The sequence below is a fragment of the Tympanuchus pallidicinctus genome, unplaced genomic scaffold (assembly GCF_026119805.1).
Source record: "Tympanuchus pallidicinctus isolate F22 unplaced genomic scaffold, pur_lepc_1.0 scaffold3, whole genome shotgun sequence".
NCBI lineage: Eukaryota > Metazoa > Chordata > Aves > Galliformes > Phasianidae > Tympanuchus > Tympanuchus pallidicinctus.
The window spans coordinates 106579167-106606494 of record NW_026294747.1 but is presented as its reverse complement, the minus strand read 5'-3'; the positions used below and the strand labels follow the sequence as shown (position 1 = coordinate 106606494).

Here is a 27328-nt window from a genome sequence, read left to right as displayed (position 1 = left end):
CAGAGGGCAGTTTACCCTCATTCACAAAGGAAGCAAAAACAAAACAAAACAAAAGCCAACAACCCTTGAGGTGGATACAGAGCTGGATTGTGTAACTAAATCTTGTTTTCTTGTGGAAATGTTCCTTTCCCCTTGAGGGAGGACTGCAAAAAACTGAGGCTTATGTATGTGACCAGAAAGTGGGTGGCAAGAAATACCAGATCCATATAAGGCTTCTCATGGCATGTGAATACAAAGTTGATTTATTCTGATGTTTTCTCTGTCTCTTTATTTCATTAAAGCTTTTTCCTTGTTCTTCAATTCAGAAAGCTTTTTGGGGAGTTTGCTTTAATCCTTCCATCCAATACTTGAAAAAGTTTCAAATCCAGTTGCCCAAGTGTTCTCTGCGTAAGGAAGAATTCTCTTTGATTCACTGAGGTTTAGCTGAGTAAGCCTGGATGGAGGCTTTTACTCCTCAGATGAAGTCTGCCAGTGGAGCAAAATCTGAGCTGTTACATTTTAGATGTCTGAAATCTTCACGAGCTCAGTCTGTGCGATTTAGATTTATCGTTTAGTTAACTTTGCGGTTTGTTTTTATCTTATCGTTTGCCTGCTCTCTGTTTTTTGGTTTTATTATTAACCCTTTCAATTTTTAGCACCCAGCTGACCTACACTGAAAGGGGACTCCTTGGCAGTGAGGGCGATAGTCATCTCACAGCTCTGCCCCTGCTTCCTGAGGCAGGGTTCCCCTGAGCCTGCTTTATTTCCTGTTTGCTAGGGTGTGCTGGATGAGCAGCTTGTCCTGGCTGGCGATGGGGCCTACAACGCACACTTCGGGGAGAGCATTGCTGCCCTTGGTGATATCGATGACGATGGGTTCCCAGGTTGGTGCCTTTTCCCAAGAGATGTCGGTGGGGCTGGTCGTGCTGCTCAACTCCTCCCTGGGCTCATGCTTAGGATTTGCCTGCTGAAGTCCTTGGCATCTGGCTGTGTTTGATAACAGTGGATGAGAGCGAAGCCGTTGGTGATGGTGCCTTACTTTTGGCAGCACGTATTAAGGGCTGACCTGGAAACTGACCTGCTCTCTGTACGCCTGAATTTATTTCTTCCAGGCCACTCAGGGCGTGCTGTTCCATTAAGGCTGAGCTGGTGTTGCTGCAGGTTGTCATCACAAGAGATGGGGGTATTATCCCTTTGCACGGAGATGGAACGATTGTCATGTGAATTGTTTTACAGATGTTGCCATCGGGGCACCTAAGGAGGATAACTACATAGGAGCAGTGTATATTTATCATGGAGATGCCAACGGGATTGTACCTCAGTACTCAATGGTACGTGGCGCCTGCTCTCTTTTACAGTATCTGACTGAAATCTTTTTCCTGGGACCTGCAGAAATTAGCTATACTTAGGGGTCCCCTTATAGGTAGCCTCATGCAGTTCAAGCTCTGCATTGTTTTCTCAGTCCCAGTTTGATGCTATCTTCTCCCAAGGTTTGTCTGTATCTATGCTGTGAGGTAAAATACTATTAGTCAGGAGATATTTTTCTCTGTCATTTGTTACAGTCTTACTTCTTGTAGCTTTCTGCTTGAAACAGATGAAGTCTTGGGATTTCAGTGTCAGTTTTTAGAAGTAATAGCTCTATTTGAAGTGAAAATTTTGCATATATAAATGATGGAATGGCCAGTGAGAGTCAGGAGGCTGTGCTTTCTTCCCACGAAGACAGACCATGAGAAGGAAGAGGACCTAAGTTCTCTTTCATTCTCCCCAGAATTGCCTTTACAGAGCTTGTTGATATGAGAGTACATGACAGTGGTGGATTAAGGGTACCACCTTTCTGGCCACTATTAGGAAGTTAAAGTTAGGCTGGAATAGGCTCACACTGCCCAGTGTGTCCCCTTGTCTCTGTCTAGCACGTTTCTTTTTTCCCAGAGCCTAAGTCTTCCCTCCCTTTGTCCATGTGTTTGAAGTTCTGGCTGTTTTGTTTTGTTGCTGGGTGAGATCCTCCACAGTAAATCAGTTTAAGCAGAATTAAAAGAATTTAGTGGTTTATAGTGGAGGCTTTTCTGACAGACCATCGAAGTGCAGTCCTTCCTTTTAGCATGTGTATGTCATGCACTGCTTTTTCAAAAAGGAAGTTGAATGTTTCTTTATGGATGCTTATAAAATGCACTGATTTGTGGCATTTGGACATCTCTGCCCATTTTTTGCTGAGAGCTGCTGGTTGTGGGGTTCTCAGGCTGTTCAAAGGCTGGAGCATTTCAGCTGAAGAGAGTCAGGAACTTGATATGGGTTTGGGGTTTTTTGAGGGGGTCGTTCATAGGGAAATGCAACGTTTTTGGAAGAGACCAGATCAGCAGGGTGATAAGGAAAACATCCTTCTTGCTATCCCACCCTCCTAATTGGAGCAGCAAAGGCAGCAGACACAGTGCATGCCTCTCCACTTGCCCTGGAGGGACAGAGCCCAGCTCCAGAAGGTGGCAGGGTGCCTTGGCACTGTTTCCCTGAGAAGGCACTATTTTTGTGCCATTTCCCAGGAACAGCAAACCACCAATTCACTTCCTGCATACAACACCAGAAACTTGGTAACAGCTTCACTTTTTTACCTGTCTGCCCTGGATCTGAACCTAAAGGTGAAAGGGTTTGTATCCTATTACTGTACCCCTGAGCCGTCTTAATGTGCTGGATTTCCTTGATTAAATCAGCCAAGAGAGGTGCATGATGGTGGCTGCAGGGTATGCATTTTCACTCATTTATTTTTGTTAGCTTTCCCCCCACCTTTCTTCATTCCCATTGCTGATCATTGGTGCTGCCTTAGGTTACTGTCGTACCTCTACCTTCTGTACCGTAACAACCTGCAGATTGTTGGGATGTGATAGGCAGGATGCACCACACTAACTAGGAACTCCTGCCCCAGAATGTGATGTAATATGGGGAGGAAGTGCCCTCCAGTTGCCTTATCTACCCCTGGGTGGGAGACCAGGGGGATCTGAACATGACAGAGCACTGGGATCCTTTAAGCTGGCTGTCAGGGTGCAGATGCCAGAATGTCTTTCTTCCCCTCACCTTGGTGTCCTTTTTTTCCACACAGTTCCTGTCTGACCTTTTGTCAGATTTTGTGCAGGAAGATCCCATGGGCCACATGTCTCAGGCTGTGAAGAACCACCAGCAGCCTCACAACCGCTTGGTGGGATGGGTTTCTTCAGTCTGCAGCTTCTGTAATCAGATGCTGGTTTGAATTCAGGTCTTGCATTGGTGGCCCAGCATAATGAGTAAGGGCTGTGAGAAGTTGAATTGCCACAGAGAAAGAGATTTTGGTGTATTAGTTTGCTTTAGAAAAAGGCATTTGCAATTCAAATTGTTTAGAGAAAGTTTTTTGTTAGTAATTGAAAGAAAGAAGTGATGTTAGGAACTAATTAATCTCCGCGTTGGGGAGGCAGAAATGAGGTACAGCTTCTAAACTGACACAAAATACTGCATAATAGTTGATGAAAAACAAATTTTCAAGTGGGGTGAAAATTAATCATTTTGGCTTGGAGTATGCTAGCAAACTTTGTGAAAAGAAATGGTTGCACAGGGTTTTCTGTTTCTCTTAATCATTAATTTTGCAAAGATGCTGCTTCAAACTTTTATTTACATGAATGAAAGTAATGAGGAAAAAAAACAACAACGAAGAAAGGAAAATCTCTGGGACACAGTTGAACTTCCTCCTTTCCCTTATGAAATGTGTTTGATGTACTCTTTATTTGTCTTGGGTCTGCACGAGGGTTGCAATGCAGGTGTGTAAGCCAATGCTGGCCTCTCCTAGCCCTGAGCAGAAGGGCTTCCTGCAGATGTGTGGCACTCCCAGCCCATGAAAATCAGGCTCCAAGGTGTTTCTTTTTTTATCAGAGGCATCTCTGTGTTACTGACTGTGAGTGATTTCACTTGGTATGTTTTCCACTGCAGAAGCTGTCTGGGCAGACGATAAACCCAACGCTGCGGATGTTTGGGCAGTCCATATCAGGGGGTGTTGATATGGATGGCAATGGTTATCCAGGTATGTGTGCTACTTCACAGCAGCAGGATGGAGAGCAGTGGAGCTGGTAGCTTCCAGGTTGCTAGTTCTCACAGCTATGGGAGGCTGTTGATGCTCTCTGTGTTCCTGCCTACTCTCTGTGTTATCTAAAGCTCCTGATAAAAATTCAACTTATTTCTTAGTTCAGATGTTTGGGCAGTCATGGTAACGAACTCAGGTATTAAAGTAGGGAGTGCTTGGTATCCTGACAAGCGTTGTAAGTTGCTGGGAAGCTGCTCAGTCATGATGATAAATGTACAAAAATGTAGTGATAATGATAATAATAAATTCTGAAGTAGAAGTGAAGTGTCGTTGCAGACTTAAGCCTGTTATTATGTTTTGGACATAATAAGGGACTAGCTGGTTGATTCTAGCCCGGAAAGCACTTATTTTCTAATGCATGCTTTGTAATTTACCAACTGACTTGGTGGTGAGAAGTGAATTCTGCATCTCTCTTGTCTAAATTGCCTCTAATTGTCTAAACATTACAAACATTTCAGATATGACTGTTGGAGCCTTCTTGTCAGACCATGCTGTACTACTAAGGTGAGATCGATGTGTTTTGTGCTCCACTGCTGTTTTAGTGTTGTTTCTGCTTTCTGTTTATATCTAATGTGGTCTATCTCCTCTACCCCACAGATTTTCTCCTTAATTTATTGGAGTCAGAAACAGCAAACTGGATTGTTTTTCAAGCATAGCATTACACCTGGTTAGCACTGAAGAACATGCATTTTAATTTAAGCAGAATTCTGAGGGATAACCGTAGGCTTCTCAAGGCTGCGAAGAAACTAATGGGTTAAGGAGATATGTTGCATCTCTGCTTTTTGAGAAAGGTCACTCCAAGTTTGTGAGAAGTTTTTTTTATTGTTCTTGTATGTACATAAAGTACATAAACTATGATTTAAGGAAACAGAGCGTAGCAAAAAGCCAGCTGCATATGATGCCAGAATTTAATTCTGCGAGTTAGAGTGAGACGCAGGATGAAGTAAGACTTCAAGGAAATTAAATATAGAGAAGTGAATACACACAGCATTTGGGTTACTATTCAGTTGTAGGCATTAAATGAAATAGCATGTTTCATCAGGTGGAGAGAGATGTGACAGCTTGGTTCAGCAAATTACTCCAGTGGGAGCAGACTGTATGAGCAGGCTCGAGGCCCACAGACCTAGGGAAAGGAATGGGAAGTTTTAATTTTGCCAATGACTCCATTATTTCACTTGTAAATATTTAATAGAAAATTTCTGCCAGTAACAAGGTGTCATTAGAAGTGGAAATACCTGCGTCTTAATGGAAGATACAGGGGTGTGGGAAGGCTATCCAGACAAATGCTTGAACTGCTGAACAGCTGTGCCAGCTTACCTGCTGTTAAAAGCAGGGAAATTGTGGCTCTCTTTCCATTTGAGAAAGAGCAAGATAGAGAGACAGGGAGAAAGAAATGACAGGTGTAGCAAGTGGTCAAGTCTTCTGAAGGGCTTTCTATGCCATCATCATGCAAGCAGAGGCAGCCAATTACCTCTCTGTAAAATGCTGTGTGAAGGCCTGAGGTAGGACCTCACAGCCCTGCTTCTGTGAAACTGTTTAAAGAACAGCTGTGTCAGGTTCTCCTGTACTGTTGTTCCTTGCAGAATGGAGAAAGGCGATCAGAAAGATAAGGCAGTGTGCATTGCAGCAGGGTAGTGATCTCCATCAAAGTGTTCGGTTGCTGCCTGTACGTTTCTGGGGAGAATTGAGTATTACTAATTATGTGGACAGATTAATGGCCTCTGCTGCCAGTTCAGAGTGTGTCTCTTTAGAGGAATCTGTTTAGATTGAGATTAAGATGAAGAAATCAACTTTTTCTTCTTTCAGAAGCCTTTGTAAAGTCTGTTGGCCAAAACCAACAAACATTTTGCCAAGTGATATTAAAGGCTTTTGTGGAAGGCGTGGGGCTTGGGGCAGATTGCAGTTACTGTGTTGCTTGGGTGTGCATTTGGCCATTTAATGGATGTGTTGTGTTTAGTTAGTTAGTTTGTTTTTTCCAATGAATAACCAAGTGAGTTCACATTAAGGAAAAATCAAACAGTGCATCATGACTGGATAAATTTCTTCTTTCTAGAAGAAATATTTTTCTAGATCGATTACAACGTTTACTTCTTTATTTCTCCCCAAGCATTTAGAGAGTAATTTCCATAGTTTGACAGCTCCTAGGAATCTCATTATTTTTCCTCCTTTTTTCTTCTCTTTCCTTCCCTCTGCCACCCCCTACTACTGTATGTATTTCTACGATTAGCATCTATCTCCATCTTCCATCTCGAAAGGCAAACTTAGGCTTTTATTTCAGGCTGTGGTAAAGGAGTCTGAGCAGCTGTCTCAGAGATTGCTGTGCAGCTTGCTCTAGTCAGTATGAGTTAGGTGTGACTACAATCCCTGCTCACTACTCCCCCTTTCCCACACCCCCAAATTAAGTGGCTTGTGGTGTGAGAGCCCTGAAGTGGTTTGCTCATGGCCTTGTGGAGTGCAGGGACTGTGCTAGAAGTGCCTCTACTGCTTGCTGCAATTTTGTTCATTTATGTATTTATTTCTAATTACTGGATTTGGTTTTGGAGAAGCATGTTCATGATGAACACACAAAGAACTGAAACATGGAGAATAACAGTTGGTTCTTAGGATGAAGTCTTTCCTTGGAGCAGCTCTGTAGAACCTGAATTTCTGAGCTGCTTTTCCCTACCAAGCTGGCAGCATCTCTATGCCTTGTGAGAGGGTGTACATAAGCCCTGGTTGCCCTCAGCTTGATCTGCTTGGTCTCTTCAGCCAGGAGTACCTGTAGCAAAAGCTTGGTGCAGGACTTAAGGGCTGGAAAGCTTTCATTCTCAGTGCACCAGGTGATTCCCGAAACTGAGTTCTGCAATGTGAAAAATGTATGTGTACAGTCCTTAGCACCTGCTGGGCGAGAGTTGCCCTTTTCTAGAAAATGTGGATGTGGTGTCTGTTGACCTTCTTATGGTAGAAGAAAGAAACATGCATAGATCCATATCCCACTTCATGCTCCCACCTCAACTTTTGAGTCACAGATTTTACTGTAGATCATTCTGTGGAAACCTAAGGCCTTTGCTTATCCTGTGTTCACCATGCAAACTCCTTCAATAATAGATAAAACGGGCTTATTATCCTTTATTGCTAATTTTGTTACTTTTTTTCCATCATCAGGAAGACTTTATGCAACTTTTGATAGAGATAATTGTTACAATTTCCCCTCCTGCCCGTTTGGAGTGTCATGTGGGCATTAAACTTCAAGCTCACGCCTTGATTTTCCTTCAGAACCTAGTTGTCTTTGCCATCTATGTCAAGGGCTAATTCATTTTAGAGTTCAAATGCAATCTTCTGTTTCTCATGGTTACTTGAAATCGTGCACATTACCAAGTGTACTTTATTTTCTTTTGATTGAGCAACTTATCTCTGAATGATTCTTCAATTCAGCTTCTGTATTGATCTCCAGATCCAGACCTGTCATTACCATGGATGTCTCCATTTTCCTGCCAGCGTCCATCAATATCACAGCTCCTCAGTGCCATGACAGCTTGCAGCCTGTTAACTGCCTCAATGTCACAGCGTGCTTTCGTTTCAGTGGCAAGCATGTTCCTGGAGAAATAGGTAAGGTACCTGAGCCAGCGCTCTTAGGCTGACATGGAATTGAGGTTACCTTTGGATCAGTTACAGAACTTTTCCGTTAAAGAATTACTTTTTGTGATGACGTGAGGTGCTGTTGCAGGAAGTTGGAGGCTTCTGAGGTGCTTTCTTTGGCATTTGTCTTAATTTCAGCTGGGACAGAATTGTTTTCCTTAGAGTGTCTGGTATGGTGCTACGTTTTGGTTCTAGGGGAGAAACAATGTTGATGGGACAGCGATGTTTATAGTTGCTGCTAAGCCGTGTATACAGTGCCAAGGCCATTCTCAGTGAAGGGCCCAAGGAGCAGGGAGGGAACAGGATTAGGACAGGTGACTTAAACTGAACAAAGATATCCCATACTGTACTGTAGTGTCATCATGCAGAAGGTGTTTTTGACAGGATGGGGGAGTTCATCTGCCACTTCTGCTGTTCAGGGAGCTAGCTGGGCATCGATCAGGGAGTGGTGAGCAATTGCCTGTGCATCCCTTGTTATATACATTCATATATACGCAGTCATAACTATTCTCTTTTTCCTTTTCTCGATGTTAGTAAATGCTTTTATCTCAACCCACAAGTTCTTTTTTTCTTTTTTTTTAATTCTCTGCCCCATCTCACCAGGAAGAGGGGGAGTGAGTGAATGACTGTGTGGTGCTGAGCCACTTGCCAGGTTAAACCACAGGTTTAACAGCGTTCATTTCATTCAGATGAACAGCATTCATTCAGAGGATGAGGTAATACTGGGGTAGTTTTCACTGAAAGAAGAGGAAGGTATCTTTAGGCTTACTGCAAGCACAGAGACCACAGAATCAACCGATGCTTTGAAAGTTTATGTTCCCTCTGCCTGTTGATAATGCATTTTTGTGTACATATCCTCTGTCATTGTTATCAGAAAGCAACTGTGATTTGCTCTGGATGAATAGTCTTTGAAAATCTACAAGGAGCTCTTGAAATGGAGCACTGTAAATCCGAACTACGGGTGTTCAGATTCATATTTGTTCACTGCCAGATGTGAACAAATCCTTTTCAGTGCATCAGTTTACCCATCTGTAAAATGGTTATAAATATCCCAGAATTCTACTGGCTGTAAGAATATCTTCCAGGTTACTTAGTTACTGTAAACCACACTGAGTTTTTTGGGTGAATGGAATTGTATAAGGTATGTAATTGTGCCAACCATTACATCTTGACTACATTAATTTATTGCCTATGTCTTTTACATTGCAATGTTTATAAGTCTTAGGTATTGTCTTAAGTTTTATGGAATAGATACAGTGTTTCTAAATACCGTGAAGTCTGGATTTATTTAGCTTAGCCACACTGTTTTAACTTGGCCATGCTTTAGGAATGGTAGTGCTCTTGTTCTCCTACCATTCACATGGAGTAAGAAGTAGAAGCAGCTTGTTGGAGTCGCTCTTTGCAGCTCAGCACTCTATCACCTGAAAGCCCAAGAAACAGTTATTGAAGATACCTCTGGATTCTAACAGACAGATACAACTGAAACATCATTTTTTATTTCCTTTTTTTATTGTTTTTTTATTTCCTATTATTTCCTATTTTTTATTTCCACCTTTTCCTTCCCTGTAAATGATGGCAGGCTCTTTGCAGACAAATGCCTGCTTTGAAACAGTGATGTTTTTGTTTGCTTGCTTTTTAGATATTCTCATCTTCTGTCAGTTAGAAACAACTTGTCCTTGGGTGTTCTAGGGATGTTTACTTGTGTCTTTAAATTCATGAGTAGAAGTATTGAATATCTCAGTTTTTTGGTGGTTTTTTTTTTTTTTAAATAATATTTCTAGGGATACTGTTGAAAATGTGTCCTTTTGCTTTAATATCGCATCACCTGTGGCTCATAAATGGTCCATCTTTGTCTCATTTTAAATCCATGTTCCCCTTTTTCACAGAAGGGCTATCTTCTGCTTCGCTGTAAAAGCCAATTGAATTCCTCTGCATGGTCATACAAACTGTACTCTTGATTTTTATTGTGGTGAAAGTACATGTGCATCTTCTCTGGTGGCTAACATCTGCCTCATTGCGAGGAATTTTTATTCTATTAAGTAGATTATAATGATTATAATACTTCCAACCATTGTCTTTTTATACAATGCTTCTTGTAAAGTGAATAGTCTTGAAAACATTGCAGGCAGAACAATCTGAATGGATAAAAGCCCTCAGGGATATGATTTGGATACAGTATCTCAAACAAGCTTTCAGTTTGTAATCTAACAGGCCATTTTAATTATGTTGTAGTTGAAGAGTATCAACTAACAAAGGGTGGAACAATTCATGGAACTGTTACAACTGTTCATCTATGTGGCTAAATATGGGGAAAAAATATTCCTCTAAGTACATTGCTGTCCAGTTTGGACTCTAAAAGGCACGCAGACATTTTGAAATGCTATGGTTAAGTTCTGTGGCAGAGGCACTGAGAGGTCTCAGCTTCAGATGTCTGGGAGCTGTCTGATAAGTGAGGCAGTGAGAGTACAGTGCTCACTGAAAGTGCTGCTCTGCTAAGGGAGGAATATTGTATTAAAGGAGGAATATTGTATTAAAGGAGGAATATTGTATTAAAGAAATACTCTCTTTGTCAGTGTGGACTCTCGAAACTGCAGGTTGGGCAGTTTTGAGGCTTTTCTCTGACTTTTGAGCAGCTAATGTTGGTTACCTACTACAGAATGTTTAGAAAGTCAAGGTGTATGTGCAGGCAGCATTCTTTTGTCTGCAGTGCTTATGTGAATTAGTGATTGTGTCATTAACAGTCTTGGGAAGAAAAGCTATCTTCTCCTAGCAGTGTCTTAAGCTTGCATGTAAACCATTCCCACTCTTATTTTTCTCCCCCAACAGCAATTGCAGCACTATTGGTCATGTAATAGCTATCTGGGAGTTGATGTTTACTAATCCAGTGACTGTATATTTCCTATCCCTTTTGTGTATGCTGCTTGCAGACCGTGGTCTTCAGAAGTATGAACTTGTAGTAGAAATGATTTTGCCTGAACAAACAGCCATGCCCAATTGAATCATGTGCTTTGCTGTAAATGCCAAGCATTGTCCATCCCTCACTCTCCCTCAGTGCTAGCTGGAGGGCTGAGCATCCGCCAACAAACACAGCCAGCCACTGGTATGTCTTGGATTTGTGAGAAATACAGTGATTTGTCTGTCCCCCTCAGACTTTCAGTGTTTGTAGAATAATTCTCTCCTCCTGCGTCAGCTGCTCTCACAGGGTGAGAAAGAAAGGAAGTAGCTTTGCTGGATTAGGTAGATGTATGTATTACACACAGTTTAATAAAAGAAAAGGAAGGAAAAAAAATCCCGTAGCATCTTAAAGTGGCAGAAAATATTCTGTCCTCTGTTAGCTTCTACGCTAGGACGCAGGTTGAGTTTAGATCTGATATAGCTATTGGCATGTAACATGGCTGCATAGCAGGGTAGCTGTGGGGCTACAGGAGGCATGAGCAGTACTGATAAAGACAAGAGGGACTCTGTCATGTCCTGGAAATAACGATCAAAGGCTCCTGGGGGGTTCTGCACTGCACAGTCACTGTTATTCATGTCATCTTTTATGGGCTATACTGAGAGTTTGTATGCTCAGAATTGCCATGGTTGTTTTGTTCAGTGATGTTTCATGCTTTGCCTGGCCACAGCTACATCTCATGAACCTGAGCATCAGGCTGAACTGCAGTTCAGAAAAGGCAAAAGTGAGAAGTTCTCTTTTAGCCTGGATGAGCAGGATCCAGCAGCCTCTTCAGGCTTCACACTTCTGAGTGACCAGGACAAGAAACAGAAGCTGCTGGTATCTCCATGCATCAGTTCCTTTTATTGCATTCAGTCCATCTAGAGAATGGATTTTAACTTGTGGCCATGATCTAGATAGTTTCCTGTACAACATTAAAATCTAAAAAACCAATACCAGTAGATGGATTAGATGAATTTTAGTGGCTGTGAAAGCAAAAGTTTTTGGGTATTTGGCTACAGTTAGATACCTTAGGTAATTCTTCAAACTTTCTCCTTGCTTTTTGCTTCAAATGTGCATTGCTTGTGTGTTGATACATTTCTGGGGCAGTTCTCATGCACCAAATGTTGTTATCTGAGAGTCTAGATTGAGATTTAGTTCAGAATAATGGATTATTTCTTATTTTTGCTCTGCTTTGACATGTTTCTAGGATTGAAGAAACATGCCTGATCCAAAACCTGACAAAAGTAGGCACTCCTTATCTGTATCCTGCTGTAGTTTGGTGCAGCAATGTTATTTGTCTCTTTTTTCCCATCCACTTGGATACAGGCCTGAATCACTGCTACCCTCTGAATCCCTCAGCAGCATTGTTGGATGTGTTTTTCAGTGCATGCTCGGGGCAGCTTAGCTAACTTCCTACTTAGAAGCTAGGAATGACACAGAAAATTTGACAGAAGATAAGAAGGCTTTCTGGGAAAGGATGGAAGGCAATGTCCTGTGCGTGCTGTCATTTGCCAGAGCAAACTTTCTAAATAGCTGTTTCGTATTTAAGAGTTTTCCCTGTGAGCAAAGTTCATGAATAATTTTATTCTCACAATTATTGGTATAGAAGGTGAAGAAACGCGTTCCTCTTCCAAGGACTTTTCATTCTTATTTAAGAAGTTCTTTAATTTCTCCATGTGCTCTCCAACCCCAGGTCAGTGCCAGTCTGACAGGACATTACGGGTGTGCTTATTCCTGCAGAGCATTTTGAACCCTGCTTTTTGTGCACCATGGTATCCTCTGAGCGGGCCGTGAAGGGTTTTGCCTACTGGCTGGGGATTTACAGGCCCTCCTTTGCTCAGCCTGCAGCGGTTCTTATTTCAAACCATAGGATGCTGCTGCCTTGTTTTCCCTCTCTCCTCACTCGTGTCTTCTTCAGGCTGCCTGCTTGCGTGCTGTGCTACCTAAGAATGGGAATCCACTATAAAAATGCTGTTTACTCCGCAGGTATGTTGCTGTGGTGGCCAGGCACCTGTTGGAGTAACTTGCTTGCCCTGCTGGCTGGGTTTGTCTTGCAGATGTGACCCAGTTTCCCAGAGGAGCTGTTATCGACACCTCTTTAGCACATGGGAAAGGAATAGTTACTAGAAAAATGAATGTTTGTCTAAGCTCATCAAATCCATGTTAGAATTTTACTTTAATTGCCTGAAGTGAACAGGCAGATCCCCAGAAGCATTGCTAGCTATGCTTAAAGCAGCCAGAGGGGGACTTGAGAGCATTACCTGCAAGAGTTAAATCTCCTGCTGGGTGAGAAGGAAGAACTTAAACCACCAGGAGGGATGAGTCTGCCAGTTATTCCCCCCCTCCAGTGGCTTTTTGGAAGCAATGAGGATGGAGAAGGGGGTGAGGGGAAAAAAGCCTTACTCATGATAATTCAGTTTTTCCACCGATGTGTCATCATTGGATATAACATAGAAACAAGTTGTCAAAATAAAGGGGAGGTGGTGGCCGGGCGGGGGGGGGGATGGGAACGGCGCGGTTTGATTGAAAACATCCACTGCTGCTGTGGTAGCTGGAAACGTTCTGCTTGAGGCCTGCTGTGGGGCTGGTGGTGGGACGCAGCCTTTCTCAGGGCCTCTGTCCCTCTGGCCACAGCCTGTCCCCCTCTGGAGGGATGTGTGGCCTTGCAGACGCAGGCTGCTCCGGGTCTGCTGGCACAATTCCTCGGTGTCGCCGAGAGGAGGGAGGCACAGCTTTCAGCCTGCACGCCTCAATGTGGGGTCTTGGAAGCAGACAAGGGAAAATCGGGGATGGGTGTGGGATGTGAACGCTTCAAAGGGAAAGACTGCTGGGATTTCAACCAGGCCAAACCCTGAGCTTCTGATCAGAAAAGCATCATGTAGCACAGTGAGGCAGGCAGGGTGTGACTTACAGAGATGACAGTTGCCCACACAGGCTTTTGCACCAAGTTTATGCTATTGTTAAATGAATTCTTCAAAGTAAAGAGACATTAGTGAATAGTTAGTGAATAATAGGGATTAGTGGTGACTGCATGAATGGCAGCATTAATTTTGAGAAACCAATTCTCAGTGATTTTAAAGAAACAACACGATAACAACACAAAACAAGCAGCAGACAACAACAAAGAGCCCTTCCTGAAATTAGGTAGAAGTCCTCACTGAGTCTAGTCATATATTACATTCATGCTGGTTTTTGTATAGAATTCCAGATTAAAAAAAAATTATATATAAATGGAGCACTTTATCTAGCATCAATCACCAGGAATTTAAAACATGAATAAAAAAGTAATAATATCACAAACACTCTACTTATGTAATTAATCAGCACCAAAGCTGTTGTGGGCTGTGGTGTACAAAGATAATTAACTCATTAAGCTTATACTGGATCGATCTCATGGTACTGCCCTTATTGCCTTGATGGTGGCTGAAAACGGTACGGACTATGGCCTGCCTTTCCTCTGTCTGCAGCCAGCAGAGCAAGCTTTCATACTTCTACTGTAGTTTCCCTGCTCTTGTTGTTGACAGAAAAGTACAGTTTGATTATTTCACTGCTATACTGCTCCTTGATACAGCAAGTTTTCTTTTGGACACAGATACATCCAGCTGCAAATCCATCCGTTGTGTTAAGCTACCTGTGCTGTAGAGCAGCAGGAAACAGGATTTAGGGAGATACAGCTGGTTAATCTCTGAGGATGTCTTTTATAAGCTGCCAGGGATCTGTGCTGTCTGAAAGGAGGATACCAAGTGCAAGGCAGTGATCTCTAGTTAAGGGCTAAATGCAAGGATGACTGTAAGTGAACAAAAGTAACTGTTAGGAAATTCTGCATCCTGTCTGGCTCGTATCTAGTTTGTCCTTTTGTATGAGGAAAGCAAAGCTTGAGGCTTTTGTTGTTTGTATCGTGTTGTTGCTTTTTCTGTTAACAGCATAGTTAATGCTTTTTTTTTTTTTTTCTTCTTTTTTTTCTTTTTTTATTAAAGTGTGCTTGTCTAGGTATGTTTTTACATGACTTCCTACTTCTGCTCAGCATCCTTCAGGAAGGGCTGGGAAGCCAGTGGCACAAATCCTGGGAGTATGTCAGTAATTAGATTTGGTTTTGCACAGCCACAGGAAACTTGGTGATTGATTGAGGGACTGCAAGGCCTGACCTTTATTTAAGTGTGCATGCCTCAGGGGCAACAGGATCCATTGATAAGGGGCTGAAATATAGCTATTGTTCACTTACATCCTTTGTTTTCTTCTTTTTCTTTTTTGAAACAGGTTTGAATTATAACCTGACTGCAGATGTAGCAAAGAAGGAAAAGAGCCAACAACCCAGAGTTTACTTTGTGACTTCTGGAGAGACGGTGGGACAGATCACAGAGAAGTTAGAACTGTCATACATGCAGGAAAAATGCAGGCATTTCCTAGCATATGTCAAGGTCAGTTCATTCCTATCTTTATCTGCGTTGGCCTAACTGCAGTTACACCTATTTTTATTTTTATTAATTTTTTTCCCAAAATAGCCAGACAATTAAAGTGTGCAGCGTGGCTCCATACACACTTAGTTTTTCTACCAAGTGGATGAAGTTTTTCAAGTGGGATATTTGAACTTCTTGTTTGGCATGCCTTGTCAGCATGAGCATTCGCTGTTGGGCTTTTGAGACTTAGTGAGGAATATGTAATTGCTTTACTTTTCATCTGGTACGTTTGTGGGGGAGTTATTCCTTTGTCTTGCTTTGTTGTTACCATCATTTTACTCAAAATAAGGAAGCAAAAGTTTTATTTTGGCAGGAGCAGCAAATTTGATGTATTAGTTTTGTGAGGTGTTTTCCTTTGAACCTGGGGCTGATACTGGGATCTGCATGGGAATGACATGGATTATGTAGGATTATTATGTAGGATCTTTCCTAAAGCTGTTGCACTCTCAGGTTTGAAAAGCACACCAGTTTTCATTTGGGCTTAAAATTACCATTGGGATAACTGAATTTCATCTACATCGTGAACCAAGAGAATATAGAAAGCACTTCCCAGAGATGGTGGGACAGAGAGGGTGTCTGTTCTTCATGTGACAAAACTCTTCCAAGCCTGCTAGATAAGACCTCATGACTTGTGCTATCTTTGCTCATAAGCAGCTGTTGAAGAAATGCTGTACAAATGCCATTTTATTTCCCAAGTAAACAGATTTATTTTCTTTTTAGTGCGTTCTCTCTGTATCTAGAATGGATTTGAAAATTCCATAGAAAGGAGATTTACCTTTTAAACTGCCTCAGTCTTGGAAGCACTAATCTGTACCACCACCCTAGAGAGCAGTATGAGGTAGTATGATTGTGTGGGTGAGTTTCATATCCTTCTTGCTGAGGGACAGATTCCCATCGAAATGTATGACCTAACCTCAGAGGATGTCACTTGGTACTGCCTTATTTTTGAGAAACCAGTGGGTCCAAACATCCCTAAATGTATAAACTTTTCCAGGAAACTTCTATGTACCTAAAATATCATGAGAACGGGAGATAAGGTTCATCCTTTGACTTTATCAACATTTTATGCAGGGTTGTTGAGGGAAAATCAAATAAATAAAGGGACCACCACTAAGGAAATGATGTCATCTGAAGTTTATGGATCTCTGAGAAGTGACTAGATATCTTCCATGGTGTTTTTTTTTTTCCTGTTTGTTTCTGGAGCAAACTTTGTTTTTTGCTGAGGAAAAGCTTGTGATGGAAAATGTAGACAAGATTACATTTTCTTACTAAGAGTAGCTGTGAATTTAATAATTCTGATCTTTCTCAAATAAGCACATCTGTTCAGGCTTCCATGTATTGAGTTTAGGTGAAAAGGAGCATGTCCCTTTCTATCTTAAGCCAATAATGATTTCTTTCACACTAGTCCTATTGAAGTTTTTGGCTACTGTACAGAATATATTAAAAGGCAACATATGCCCAAAAAACTGTTACGTTTATTGTAGCATTTGCAGCTGATCTTGGGATTGCAAAGGTAAGAACTATTTTTTCTGGAAAGTTTCTGGAAAATTTGACTTTTATAGTTAAGAGAAACGTTTATAAATGTTTGGATGTGTTAACTTAAAATAGCTGGTTAAAAAACAAGGCTGGTGGCTTTGTATTTTATATAAGTGGCTATTTTTCACAGTTGGAAGAATCGCAGGAAGCATCATTTCTGTGTATGAGGGAGAATGCAAATAGTGGAGAGGGACAATCCGTGTAATTTCATGGGAAAGGTGATATCCTGAGACTGTGTGACATTAGAAACATCAAAGAGAGACCTACAGACTCTGGAGGAGTGGAAATAATGAGGTCATGATCTCGCACTGATATCCTTAAGTAACAGCTAGTTTAAAAACAACAAAAACAAGATGAAAACTCCAAACTTGAAACATAAAGAAGTGTCCAAAATTCTGACCAAAACTTTCCTTGATCACATAGTTTTACGATGGAATTGATGATTAAAGGCCTGGGCTTCAAGTATTTTTTAGTAAGTACTTTGCTTAAGCGTTCCTCTGCCCTTTGGTTTACTGTCGCCTCCATGGCTGATGAAGTTGTTTGCAGTTGCATCCTTAATCTATTCACTGTATTCTGTGTTTGAGTCCCTGGTGATAAGTAGACTTGTAGGTTAATATGAAGCTGTCAGTTGTGTAATGCCTGTGATGAGGGATAGAGATTCTGTCTGGACTTGTGCATGACCTCATGTGCCAGCTTGACAAACCGCCCTAGGTAGGCAAGGCACCCAGTCCAATTGTCATACAGCACAGATCTGTACATTGCCTTAGTTAAATGAAAGCCTGTGCCAAGCCTTGCGGGGTGGCATGGTCTTAGCAACAAGTGGTTATTGTGTGCTGGTGATGTAAAGCTGGAGGACTGAAGAAACTCATGAAAGAACTAGGTTTGTACAAGCTCACTATGATCTCTTTTGAGATCTAAGGAGACATCAATGAAACCAAGCACTAAAGAATTGAAGGCTGCAGATGAACTGGCAAGGATAATGGTTAAATCATTCTGCAGTTAAGAATCCTCGCTGTTCTGACCATGACTTGTTTTCTATTTGTGCTCTCTCAGGACAAGAGCTACTGTCCTTCTGCTACTGAGTTTGAGTGCTAAAGTCTGTCTTTCCTCGTAACTGCACGGCTGATATAAACGGTTATCAAAGCTGTCCAGCTCAGAACTTGATCTTGTACAAGACAGGCTACTGAATTACAGTTCAAATTGGTAGAGTTGTGCTGGTTCCTGAGAAAATGTACTTTTTCTGGCTGGGGTCAGAGGATGTGGAAATTCTTTTTGAATTGATGAAAATGCTTTGAGTATGTTACAGCACTGGGTGTGGGGAAGTAGAGGAGAGCCTCAGTTGTTTCCCCCCTCTGTCCGTTGGAAACTGTTTGTTGATTTCTAGTTCAGAAAACCCTAACTTTTTAGTATGCATTGACAGTAATTTCTAATACTCACAGTGTCTCCTTTGTCGTCTGCAAGGGCTGCATTTAATTTAAACAACCTTTGGAGGTTTGACTGGTAGTAGAAAATGAAGAGTTGGTACAAGTGGCCGTTAATTATGACCTTCAGAAGTATTGCTGATTTTCTCGTGATGCTGTGTGGATGCTGCTTATTCCCCCTCAGGAGATGCTTTGCTGCTGGGTGGTAACTCCTCTGTCTGTGATGCCGATACAAACCTTCTACTTCAACTGTGGTGAATCCAGCACCAGCTTTTGTGGGTTCCCTCAATACTAAGGGTAGATTTGTCTATGTACTGGGCAAGAGAACTTGATTCAGACAGCAAGGTAAGCTAGCTGTATGTGCAGGTTTACGTGCAGCCAAGTATTGTTGTCCTTGATTTATCACAAAAATCACAGTGAGGATGCTGGTGAAAGCCCCATGTATGATTCCTATATGTATTAAAGAAGCTCTTTGTGGTTTCCTAGCTCACTGTATGCCAGCCAGCTAAGCTGTCTCTTGCTACCACTCTGTTGTCTGTGTGCAGTGTGAAGGCTGTAAGAGCTTCAAACACCATGAGCAGTCCTGGCACAGGATTAAACCGGACACAGCATTTATATTTTCCAGAGATCTTTATCTTCATTGACTGTCTGGTAGTTGCAAGCAGTCTCTAGTTGCTTGTCATATTAACTGGATCCAGTCATAGCTGGTAGGGAGGATGGAGCTGAGAAGTGGTGGGACTTCATAACGGCATGTAAGTGAGAAGCTCATGCTGTTTGTACAGCCAGGGTTGGAATAAAATGTTACCTGTTGAGCAAAAACTGTACAACTACGTGTTTTGTTTACTGCTGAACTCTGTAGCCAAAGGTTTTCCTTTCTACATATCTCACCTCTGTCTGCTGTGTACAGCTGTTTTATCAGGTCCCTGAAGATACTCTGAGCTGCTGATCTCACACAGCTTAGTCTGTAGTACTCACGAAATTGAGTCACTGTATGTGATTGTGATTGCTTTTCCCTGTGTAGCTCTTTCATCTGTCCGAGAGGGATGCACGTGTTTTATTCTTTTATTCTTAATCCCTCATACTCTGCTCTTTCCTGGAGTCTGGCTGGCACAGCATTCTGCCCCACTGTCATGTGTCATGTTGAGATGACTTCACCTTGATCATTTGCCAGGCATCTTCCTGAAAGCTACCTGACAGTGATTAACATCTCCGTGTTAAGGTTTGACAAGCATTGTTACAGCATGAAGAGAAATGCCCGCGGACATTTAAGCTTATTTTGAAGTATTTATTTATTTTGACTAGAGAAGCACTCTCATTGGATTTGGTGGCTGCAGGCTGAGCCTTGTTGCCCGCGTGTGTTGAGACCTATGCTGAGAATCTGGTGTTGTGAGAGATTGTGTGTTGGGCATGGATGATAACCATGCTTTGCAGGGGAGGAGGTGAAAACCAGCGCCTCGTGAAGTACAGCTCCCCTGGGTAGTGACCCAGCTGTCCTGCTTGCTTCTGTGTGGGAGAAGAGAGAAACTGGAGCAAGTCAGGGGGATAATGCTTGAGGCACAGACTCATTTCACAGCAGCAGCTATGAAAACCTACTCATAATTATCTAGAATTTCACAGGATTTGAACGACTGGGCAAGCAAGGGGAGCAGTGACCTATTCCAGCCTTTAGCAGGAAGTTTAAAGTCACTAAGAGAGACGAAAGCTGCTTTGTAGCATTGCCAGGAATGATGACTGCAGTGAAAGAGAGCTCTAAGACCAATACCAGAGTTGATATCTTACGACTCGTTCCTTTTTGTTTTATTTATATTTTTTCCTCCATTGCTGAGCCAGTGGGGAAAAACTGTCAGGCATATCCAGACGTAGCCATAGCGTATGTTTAATATTAAAGGCTGGGTAAGATAGGTAAGTTGATCACAAAATGCAGAAGCTTATTTACAGGAGCGTGTCTTCTGGGACAGTTTTGTTTTCCAAAACTGTGCAAAGTGAGCTTGTAATCTGTTAACAGCCTGGCTTCCCTCCGGCAGAATGAAATACATACTGTCTTGGCAACGTGAATATGGTGTGTTTTGTCACCTTGCTCTGATGTGATCAAAACTCTCCTTTTGGGGACCAAGCAGAGGAAAAATTGTGTGCTTGTTCTGAGAAACTCATGCGGGTGAGGGAAGAACAATTAGCTGCATTACTTTGGGTTCCTTTTCATTGCCTTGTAAATGCAGGGATTTAGATGCACCAGAAAGAGTGTTAGGAGTTGGCAAGAAGGCTGACACCTTTAAGCATTAGCAATATCAAAATTTAAATACTATTAATTATCATGGGGTTGGCTTTTCCAGCAGCTTTTTGCAGGATTCATCAAAAGCAAGTTCCAGACCAAATTCAAAACTGTTCCATGCAATGTGGCCAAACTGAAGCAGCCAAATTTTCCTGGCGCTAACGTCGTTTCAGAGGAGACCCATGCTGCAAGTGGTGAAGTGCTGCAATAACTGCTAGGGCTGGTAGAGCCGTTGTGTAGGCGAGCAGATCGTGGCAGATCCTGTGCTATAAGCTGTTTGGGGCCTTTCAGCCACTGGGCAGTGTAGCCAGTAAGGCTGCTTGGTCTTGTATCCTGAGGCCAATGGGAGGTGTTCAGCTTTGAGCTTGATGGCAGGGGTTTTGTCCAGATGCTCTCTTCTTGCTCCATTTTCCCAGATTTTAAAGAATTCACTGTGTTTTTGTTTGCTTTGTCACACTGATTGGTGATGTGATTAGATGGCAGATCACTTGTGCCTGGATGGAGAGTGGCTGTACAAGGCTTGTTGATGACAAAATCAATGAACAAGCAGAAAATAAATCCCTATCTTCTTTCAAATTGTAGCAGAGTAACTAATTTTCCTTTAGTTCACTTTTCTGCTTCAACTTCAGTCAGCATTTATGAAAAAGGCCAAATGCTTTGTTTATGACCCAAGTGGAAATTTGTTGTCATGTGTAACTGCTGTCAGATAAATTGCATATAATAAATTAATATTAAAACATTAATAAATCCAAGTGTTAAGATGTTATGCTCCTGAAATGAAGTAGGTATCATATTGAACGAGGCTCAGTCAGCACTTAAAGCACAGCTTTGTTTTCCTTCTGTTTCCTTTTTACCCACCTTTGTTCATCTGCTGTGTCCCTTGCTAGTCCCTAATGGGATCCAGATCTTCAGTCTTGAGCCCTTTGACATTCTCCTTCCTTTGATATGTTCTACAGAGGGAGAAAAAATTGTATTTTTTTATGGACTCAACCTGCAAAAAATCACATTTCTTTAATTTTAATGGAGATTTATTTCTGAGGTGTGTACGAAGCATGACACTTTGTTATTGCTCTTAAACACTTAATTGCAGACTTATGCCTGGCTGTACATTTTGCCCACCGATGCCTTTTTGTCCGCTACCTTGGTGCCTTTCAAACCTTGGTCTTTCAAAAAGAAATTTCATTTGGAAATTAAACCTTCTGGAGGAGCAGGAGGGACAGATCTGGGCCTGGACAGAGGACAGCTCTTTTAGAGAAGGGAATACAAGAGATCATAATTTGGGAGAGGTCTTCCATGGAGCTCCTCTGAGAGGATTCTTTGTGTTTCCCAGTGACAGCTCTTCTAGGAAGTGAGCAGCCAAACAGATTAAAGAGGTGCTAAGCTTTGTTTTAGCAAAAGTCATTCCAAAAGGCAGGTGATGATGGAAAGGAATATTTTTTTCTGCTTTTTCTGGCAGTCCTGGTTAACCAAACTGCTTGTTTTCTCAGGTGGAAGGAAAGAACAAAGGTGGCAATGCTACTGTTTTAGAAACATTCTAAGCTTATTTTTCATACAGAGTTACACGAACTTAAGATGTGATGGCTCATTCTACTCTAAAAGTTTATTAGTACTTCTTTGGGACAAATTTACACTTGTGAGGTGGGGAGAGGGGATATGCTTAATCCTAAATGCTAGGCTCTTGCTACAGAAAATTACAATAGGGGACAGCTTGTTTGTCTTAGTGGTTTTCCTGTTTATAACACATGGAGCAGTATCAGTCTGTGCCATGATCTTGGATACACATCTACATGATCAGCCTATCCTGTCCAAACTGGGGAGTGCCTAAAATTATCACCTTTTCATTTTGCTGCCCTTAGGAAGGAATGAGCAAGGCACTTGATCAGAAAACGCTGAAGGCATCTTCCAACAGAAAACTCCTGTGGGATAGAAGGAAAGCAATCCCTTTTGATGGCTGTGGATTCTGGGTGTGTTCCAAATCTATAACCTTCTGATGGTCAGAATAGACATTGGTCTCCTGGGAGACTCTTAGAGATGCTAGGTTTGGTTTGGTTGGCAACAAGTAATGCTAATCCGGTGCCTTAATTCATATTGAAAGTACCTGATAATGTGCTTGAAGAAATGTGGGAGTAATATGTTACAGGCACAGACTTTTTTTGGCAGAAAATGTCTCTGTTCTGTTTTCCCTCCAACTTGTACCTTCGGTTGTGGAACTGAATTCATCTTGAACTCCCGAGGTTCAGAAGCAGTTGAGGTAAGGCCCATACTCTGTGCCACCAACCTCACTTCATGCACCCATCTGCATTTCTGTATCTAATGGGATAGTTATAGCTGGTATGGCTGTGCTGGTGATAAAAAGTTGCATCCCTGGCCATACACTTCCAGTCTGTTGCAAAGTTTTCATCACTGATTCTCTTTGTACAACTCTGTGACATCTCCTAGAGTCTCAGTTATCTGAGGGAATATTTAGTGTTCCGTATCTGGAACCTGCAAGTTGTCCTGTTCTACTTCTGCTCCTCCAGATATTTGAAATTGGAAGCTTTCTGGGAGTTAGAACTATTTTCCAGTTGTCTACAATGCCTTTGACTTGTTGGCATATGCTTCAGCTTGTTCCCTGAGTTTATATTCAACATGTCCTTAAGAACTGGATGCATTAGATAGGCTTTTTGGTCTGCAATATGTGAATGTACCTGATTGTGTAAGGCTAAGACTGGATAATAGAGTTATTGTAATAACAAGTAATAATGAAAAGGAGTAGAATCCTTTAATAGCTTACACTGCATTTATTTTGTCCTGGGAGAAGACCCAGGCCTGGTGCTAAATTCTAGACTGAAGTATAAACAGTTAGCTCTAAATCTAAAAGAATCTAATGTGAGAGTAAAGTAAATTTACTACTTCCTTCTTTTGGCCCATGCTCTGCATTACTTAAGACTTCCTTAGTTGAGAAAATAAATCAGAAATAACACTGATTAAACTTGTCATGACTTAGTAATTTTCATCCTATTAGCAGTCATCTAGAGGCAGCTTCTCGTTAGGCAGGAATGGATATAAGGGAAGTGACATTAAAGTCACAGAAAAGAGTGTAAAAATAGAAACAAAAACAAAAAAAAACCAACTTAAAATAGAGTATGTCATATAAATTTGTACAATCTTTCACATGTTTTTGACCTGCTAGGATCTAGCAAGCATGAAGTGAAACATATCTCTAGCCATGAAAAGGAGGCTTCAGTGAACCTTGAGTGTATGTGGACAGTCGTCCAATGGAAAGGCTTTTAAAATCCATTCCAAGTAAGACATGAAGCCCTGTCACTGGGCAAATGTGGTTCATGCATTTTTGCTCTAGAATCTGGAAAGACTGGAAAAATTGTGGGTAGAAGATGTCGAAATACATGCAAGGTTTTTACCCTCTTCCATCTTCCCCTCTCACCAAAAACAGGCTGTGGATCATAGATGTTTTAACAATGGACTTGATAGCTAAGGTTGTCTCTGAGATGTCCTGAATGTTTTTAGGTTTTCAGTCCCCAGATAGGAAATTTGGAGACAAAAGTCCCTGCAAGTGCAGCATTGAAGCAGCATAACCTGGAAACTTTGATTTTGTTCTTCGGGTTGCATTCTGTCTTTGAGGTACTAACTCTTTGAAACAAGAGTGAAAAATTGTCAATCAGAATATATATATATTTATAGTTTTCTCAAATAAAGCTTTCTATATTCAGAGAAAGCAGGTGGGTTCGTGCAATTGTAATAGCTACAAACTACTCCTTTTAAATGATTGTTATTGGAGGAACAACTGCTTCTTGCCCTGGTCAAGTGCCTGATAAATACACAGAGTACAAATCCAGTTTGATATGAGAAATATTACCCCTGTGAAAGTGAGTTTAGTTTCCATTTGTGCTAGGTGACACCCGAGCAAAGCCAGGGGGACAGGGCTATGAGCAACCTGGTCTAGCTGTAGATGTCCCTTTCATTGCAGAGGAGCTGGACTAGATGATCTTCAAAGGTCCCCTCCAACTTAAACCTTTCTGTGATTCTGAGATGCCTGTTGCCCCAGAAGAAGCTTGCCTGGGAACTGCTGCTGTTTTGTCCCTGTTCAGCGAGCTGCGCTGCTCGCGGTGAAGAGGAGATTCCAGCTGTGCAGCTGTCACTGGCATCTCGTGAGCAATCCCCTGTGACTTGGAGATGTTGGTGGAGGCCCTGGCACACGCAGGCTTTCAACCCATCTACTGCTCAGCTGCAGGAACGGAGCTGGAGGAGGAAGTTTCCATTTTCTTGTGTTCCCCGCAGCATTGTTTCCATAAAAGCTGCCCTGGTTTGCTCTCGGATAGCAGCAGCGAAAACCATGAGCTTGCTTTGGAAGGCTGAGCTCTGGATCACAGCCAGGTTTGGAAGCTCTGTCCACAGCCTCTGCCAAGATAGCACAAGCAGTGCAACCCTGGCAATAGAAATCCATTGCAAAAACTATCCCCAGTTTTAGCCCGGGGTGAGATTTTGCCTGGAGACCAGAGGAGACTTTTCTCCCTGAAAAAAGCATTACCAAAGCCTTCCTGAACACACTGAATATTTCTAGAATGGGGGCATGGATCAGCGTTAAAGCTGTAACTGGGCAGTAATTCCACATCTGGCATTTCTGTTCCTGCTACATGCACAGGAGGAGGTTGTGCTGTGCATCTCTGCTTGGCTGCTGCGTGGTCACACAGCTGTGGCAAGTGCATTCTTCACATGGAGATATTGCATGATGCTCTGCTGTGATGCTATAGCCAATGTAGGCAATAAATATTATCTGGAGAGGCTCTTTTTTTTCATTTGCCCCTTTCAAGAACTTGAGTGAGTGCCAGCATTTATTTTTAAACTTTATATAAACAATTTAAATATTTGTGATGGTTCATTTTTCTTTCCTTACTACTTTGGGAACAGGCTTTATTTTGCTTTGCATTGTTTCTGATCACTTTCGACGTTGGCTTTATTTCTTCCCTTCTGTAAGAAAATGATCTGATGTCCTGTGTTTACCAAAACTGATGGGTTCAATACAAAGATGCTTGCCCTGGGGAATGATCAGTGCTGTGCCCTTCTTCTGCCCCCTGAGACACCTACCTAAAAATGTAACGTTTCTGACTGGACGATCTGTGCATACCTTGGTAGTGGTGTTAATGTTACCTCTTTTGTCTTGACTGAAAACTTCTGAGTGTGGCTTGGGAGACTGAATAGCAGGCAGGTAGTTTAACATGCTGTATGGGAACTGCTGAATCACAGCCTGAACCTCTGATTGATCACCTGAGGCGAGCACTGATCAGCCCTGGGAGCACAAGTGAAGGCAATTTGCTGTGCTGCTGGAAGGGATGGAGCCTGGCTGCACCTCTCCTAGACCCCTTTGAAGAGCTGACTGCCAGTGGGGAAGGATCTCTTTTGGAGATACCTCCTACTGGAGCTTTCCAGTGAGCCCAGCACAAGGGTAAGCCCTTTATCTATTCTTTTTGGTGTCATAACCTGCTTAGCCAAACTCTCTCGTGTGTAATCAATGATTATACAGGTGTTATAATTAAGAAATACACATGTACTAACATATTATTGTGTTAGTCTCTCACTGTTGTAAATATTTACTTTATATCTGTCCCCACTTCCTTAATGCACTGGTTCTTCTATTGTCAGCCTTGAGAATGTTGCAAAGGCAAAAAGGATAAGGTGTTGCTTGCTGGGGTTCCCTTGGTCTCTTGCAGTAGTTTTTTTGACTGCTAAACCTGTTCAGGAGTCACTGCTCCCACCTGTGCCAGAGCACAGGAGCTGCCACAATTCCTCATCATTGCACCACAAAGTCAGTGGGATTATTAAGTTACAGCAGTGCATCTAACTTTAATGATTATGTTGCCTAAGACCTGTTTGTCTCTTTTGTGACTGGTTGCATCAGGTCACAATTTTGATGGTGAGCTGTTGGGATTGGGGGTCTGCCTTTGGTACAAACCCTTGTGTAAACAACAGCAGTGCTAGTGGCTAAAAACACAGCGAGGCAGTTACCAGCATGGAGGAGGAACTTGTAAGGCTTGGATGTTTGAGGGGTGATTTTCTTAAAGTAGACGCCTCAAAAATAATCCAAAAGGGTATACAGATTATCTAGCTCTTTTGAGAAGACAAAGTTTAGGCTGGAAGTCCTACAGCAGGTTTTCCTTTTCTATATTTTTTTGTTCTGGATTGTCTGTGTTGCAGAGGTGTTTCTAAAATGGATGCGCTCTCATCCGTCTAGTTCCATTCAGAACTAGAAAGAAAATAAAGTCAGAACCAGTTCAGAGGTGCATTAAGGAAAAAAAAAAAAACCTAAAGCTTGTGAAAAGCCAGTCCTCAGTTCATGTAAAGCTTTGTGCTTGGTTTGTTTGTTTGTTTTTTCATTTAGCTGCAGTCTTTGCCACGTGAACAGTGCAGTGTTCTGCTGGTAGTTGAGAAGCAGCAAGTGAAATTAAATTAAGTAGGTATAAAGAGAAAATCAGGAGCATCTCTGACAAAAGTGTGGGTATATGTTTCTATATATTGCACTGTATGCATTAGGTATCATCCTAGTATCAACACTGAAGAACTCTTTAAATGATACTCTTCTAATTGTCATGTTTTCCCAGTATTCCTATGCAGTGGTGTTTTGTTTTGTTTTAATTTTTCCTCAAATCCTGTGAGTGTGAGGGTTGGAGAGCTTCTTAGAGACCTGTATATGGGCATGTAGTGACAGGACAAGGGAAAATGGCTTTAAACTGGGAAAGGGTAGATTTGGGCTAGATATTGGGAAGAAATTCTTTCCTGTGAGGGTGGTGATGCCCTGGAACAGGTTGCTCGTGATGCTATGGATGCTCTGACCCTGAAAGCTTTCAAGGCCAGGCTGGATGGGGCTGTGAGCAACCTGGTCTAGTGGGAGGTGTCCCTGCCTACAGCAGGGGTTGGAAGTAGATGATCTTAAAGATCCTTCCAAGCCAAACCGTTCTGTGTTTCATGTGAGATAAAAGGTAATCAAATCAGCTGGATGAACGCTTACGCTTTGCCATGTAT

At 42.0% G+C, this 27328-nt stretch overlaps 1 protein-coding gene across 1 annotated transcript in view; it reads left to right on the top strand.

The window, feature by feature from the left end:
- The window catches only part of ITGA9 (integrin subunit alpha 9), a 214506-nt gene that overhangs the window by 32840 nt on the left and 154338 nt on the right, over positions 1–27328 (top strand). The window contains exons 10-15 of the mRNA XM_052693234.1: positions 758–863; positions 1216–1310; positions 3925–4015; positions 4534–4579; positions 7509–7663; positions 14886–15046. Coding sequence (XP_052549194.1) covers positions 758–863; positions 1216–1310; positions 3925–4015; positions 4534–4579; positions 7509–7663; positions 14886–15046 — 654 coding nt within the window. The remainder of the gene's footprint in view (positions 1–757; positions 864–1215; positions 1311–3924; positions 4016–4533; positions 4580–7508; positions 7664–14885; positions 15047–27328) is intronic.